The following is a 4232-nucleotide window of genomic DNA, read 5'->3' on the forward strand; positions in this document are numbered from 1 at the left end:
TTCCTAAACATGTAAAAATCCCATTCCAATAATTTGGAGCAGAGTTTCGTGAAAATTTAGAATTACGATGAGTTTTTATTTCAAGCTCATCTCATCTCATCATTACAACTTTTTTAAATTTTAACACAAAATATAATAAATAATTCAACTTTTCTAAATTCTAAAATAATAATAATATTAAAAAATAATATTCTAACAATATTTTATTCAGCTTTCAACTCTTAACTCAACTCAACTCAACATTCAAATACAGTCCTAGGCTTTGCTTTCAAAATTAAAATCTAAAACTTTAAAAACCTCTCATCTCATCATTACAATTTTTCCAAATTACCACACAAAATAAAATAAACAATTCAATTTTTTCAAATCTCAAAATAATAATAATATTTTAAATTAATATCCCCAAACCTACCCTAAAATCCAAAACTTTGAAAATATATCATCTCATCATTACAACATTTCTAAATTCACACACAAAATAAAATAAACAATTCAATTTTTTCAAATTCTAAAATAAAAATAATATTAAAAAATATATTTTAACAATATTTTATTTAATTTTTTAACTTTAATCTCAATTCATCTCATCTCTAAAAACAAACGAGACCCTAATCTATTTATGGTTCTACCTTTTAATAATTTGGAATAGATTTAGACATTTTCTAACATTCAAACATCCAACTCTCAAATCATTAAACTCATCTCAACTCAAAATCTCTTTACACGTGAACTCACAATTTTTTTCAACTCAACACATCTTTACACGCAAGATCCATAATATTTTTTAATTTCTCATAAATATATTTAAATTCATCTTAACATTAAAGTATATCTAAATTCATTTTAAATAAATCCTTCACAACTCATTCTATTATCTCAATTCATTACTAATAATAAATAGAATTCAACTCACCTCAACTATCCAACTATGCCTAATCTAATTATGGTTCTACTTTTTGGTTATTTGACTTTAAAAAAAACAAAACAAAACAAAACGAAAGATACACTCAAATGTTCATATTTTGTTGGCTCATCGCCCACGAGTTCTTCCTCTTACACCTCTTAAACCTCTACTCCTTGTGTTTCTAACGATTCTGATTTTCTTAACATTACCATCAGTTTTCAACCTCTTTGCCTCTTGATCTTCATTGTTGTCACTCCCTTCTTCTTTGACCTTCTCGCTTGCAGCCTTCTTACGTTTGAGGAAATTCACAAGCTCTGCAAAAGCAACATTGGCATCATCGCTCTTCATAAGCTCCTCGGCAACCTCGGCCGGGGTCACCTCGGTGCTGTCTATTAGGCCTTCGATTTCTCTATACAAATGGTGGGAGCTACGATGATGAAGGCCGAGGTAATTCGAGGCCAAGAGTTTGAAGCCACGGCTGGTGCAATATGACATGTTGACGTGCACGTCCATTCGACCCGGACGCAACAGCGCAGGGTCGAGCCGATCCTTGTGGTTTGTGGTGAACACTATGACTCGCTCGTCCCCACAGCTCGACCACAGACCGTCTATGAAGTTTAACAGACCCGAGAGCGTAAACTGCAAAGTTTTGAATTCATAATATGTTTGATTTGGATTTGCAAATAGATTTTTTTTTCTTTGTAATCTTGAAATCTTCCTTACCTTGGAACGGGGTTGATACTCAGCACCCTGATTTTGCCGATCCTGCATCTCCATGCTACAATCTATATCCTCAATCACGAGAATAGACCTATTGGTCGTGGACAACAAAACCCTCCTCAGATCGGAGTTGGAGAAAATACTGGTCAGCTCCAAATCATAGATATCGAACTTGAGGTAATTAGCCATGGCAGCGATCAAGCTCGATTTACCCGTGCCAGGTGGACCATACAACAGGTACCCTCTCTTCCAAGCCTTTCCTACTTTCCTGTAGAACTCCTTCCTCCTCACGAACCTGTCCAAATCGTCAATGATGGACTTCTTGAGCTCGGGATCCATGGCCAAAGTGTCAAACGTGGATGGATGCTCTAGATTGATCGATCCCCACACGCCCCCACCCCCCGATCCGTCTTCGTCGTCGTACGGGCACTCGCGGCTATACAGTTTGACCACCTTCTGTTCCTCTAAAATGGCTTTGGCTCTGAGCAGAACGTACGGAAGGTAAGAGTCGAACACCTTGTCTTTGAACTTCTTGTTGAAGATGAGCACGTAGCAACGCCGCTCGCTGGAGTGTTGGTTCTTGGGTTCGGTGCAGACGAACCGCCATATGAGCTGGAGGTTCTCGAACGTGTCGGTGATCTCCTCGTCCTTCTCGATGGCGACGCCGAGGTGCTTTTGGCGCTGGGTTTTGCTGACGCGAAGGCGGTCGGTGTTGGGGCTGATCTTGGTGAGGAGGTAGATCTCGGCGGCGTCGTAGACCTGGTTGCGGACCATGCCGCATTGCTCATCGATGACGAGGGTGAGGGTGGAGGAGAGAGGGGTGAAGAAGTAGGTGAAGGCGGAGAAGAGGTAGGAGCGAAGCTGGGGGGGGAGGAGCTCGTTGGCCATGGAGCGGATCAGCATCATGGAGGCGGCGAGGGAGGCGTAGGCGGAGAACAAAGTGGATGCGGAGGTGGAAATTTCTTTGGAAGAGAACATTTTGGTAGCAAATCAACCCAAGTTCAGAATTTCAGAAATGGATGCTCGACGACCGAAGTCGACTTGGGGGTGAAATCAGAACGGGATACTCGTACTTATATGAGCAGGGCAGCAGGGGTGACTGTCTGTCTTATTGTTCTTCTAACCGCTAAGCATCATCACAACGCTTCCTAAGCAAGCAATCTGACTCCCACTCACTCTCTCTCTCTCTCTCTCTCTCTCTCTCTCTCGCTATGGGTTTTTTTTTTTTTTTTTTGCCCTTTTCTACTTTTGTCTTCTTGCTATTAATTCTCCAAATACACGTGTGTTTATCATTTCCTTTTCGAGTGTGATTTATAATTTTATTTATAAAATTTATTCTATTAATTTTTTTTTAAATTTAAATTTTAAATTTTATGATTTTCAACTTATCAATAACTGACATATACAGAAGTAATTTTTTTATAAATTTTTCTAAATATATTTAACATTTTTATTTTCTATATGATCAAATTTTCGCGGTTAGTAGATTTTTAAAAAAAAAATTAAAGAGTTATTTTAAAAGTGGGACGTGTTTTTATTTGTTTTTTTGAAATATTTTTTATTGGAATTTATGAAGATGATTAAGTAAGTTTGAAAAATAATTTGGATAAAAAAAATCAGTTACTTTTTATTAATTTTTGTAAAAATTATCTTATTATTTGTATTAATTTTGTTCACGAAAGCATATCAATGATTAAAATCGAATATCTTAAAAAGAATTTAAAAAGTTTTGAGAAAAAAACAAAAATGGCTGTTTTGTTTTTACTAATATTCTATTATGTGTACAATCGTACGGTTTTTTTTTTTTAATAAACAATCGTACGTTAATAAATGTGATAGGAAAGATATTTTAATTTATAAAATAAATGTGAGAATATCATTTAATACTTCCTTCCTAAAATGAGTGTAATAAATAGCATGACCAAGCTTGGACCCCAAGTTTCGTGACTAAGGAATAAATACTAATACAGACCAGATTCTCTGCGCAGGGAAATGTGCGGAGAGTACGATTATACATGTAAAGTGTACGGAGAGTACGACTATACATTCATAAATTTGACAAATATCAAACTCGAATTATATATGCCTGTCTCATTAAATTATAGGACGTTAGATGTCACACTCAGCTTTTTTTTTTTTTTTTTTTTTTTTGTCAAAACATTCATAAATTAACAAACATCAAACTCAGAACATGACTTGAATACGGCAATATGAATTATGGTTCAATTCATTTCAATTGATTCAGGACCCAACCGAGTGCCGGAAATAAAAGTGCTCATCACTACGGCGAACACCATTAGAGGCAAAATGCTTATCACCTCAATGAAATGGTTCATTCTTGAGTCGATTTGGATGCATGGCGGCGATACTGTTGAATCTTCGATTAACCTGACCCATATTGACTGTGGTCCAACCCTAGGTCGATCTGGACCCACATCCATGTCATAGTCTATCTCTGGGTAGATGTAGATCAATACCAATGTCGTGGATCTATTCATGGATCGATATCGACACACGGTGCTATCATTGTTACGAAGACTCGTGGCACTGTTGTTGGTCTAGTTATGATTATATTGACCCACAGTAGCGTGTCACTAGTTCTTATGTT

At 36.6% G+C, this 4232-nt stretch overlaps 1 protein-coding gene across 1 annotated transcript; it reads right to left on the minus strand.

The window, feature by feature from the left end:
- Positions 1-1002: 1002 nt before the first annotated feature.
- On the minus strand, positions 1003-2740 carry LOC121262740 (AAA-ATPase At2g18193-like). The gene is made up of 2 exons (XM_041165333.1): positions 1628-2740; positions 1003-1543 (listed from the first exon to the last, which is right to left on the minus strand). Exons 1-2 carry the CDS (start codon positions 2600-2602, stop codon positions 1031-1033), a joined length of 1488 nt encoding a protein of 495 aa, XP_041021267.1. The 5' UTR covers positions 2603-2740; the 3' UTR covers positions 1003-1030.
- Positions 2741-4232: the final 1492 nt, after the last annotated feature.

This window comes from Juglans microcarpa x Juglans regia, chromosome 4S, assembly GCF_004785595.1.
Source record: "Juglans microcarpa x Juglans regia isolate MS1-56 chromosome 4S, Jm3101_v1.0, whole genome shotgun sequence".
NCBI classification, from domain to species: Eukaryota; Viridiplantae; Streptophyta; class Magnoliopsida; order Fagales; family Juglandaceae; genus Juglans; species Juglans microcarpa x Juglans regia.

Bases quoted from the DNA above. Each gene is read 5' to 3' on its own strand.
- LOC121262740 (XM_041165333.1), bottom strand. From the start codon at position 2,602: ATGTTCTCTTCCAAAGAAATTTCCACCTCCGCATCCACTTTGTTCTCC. The intron at 1,544-1,627 runs GTAAGGAAGATT...AAAACTTTGCAG, and splicing joins AGTATCAACCCCGTTCCAAG to TTTACGCTCTCGGGTCTGTT.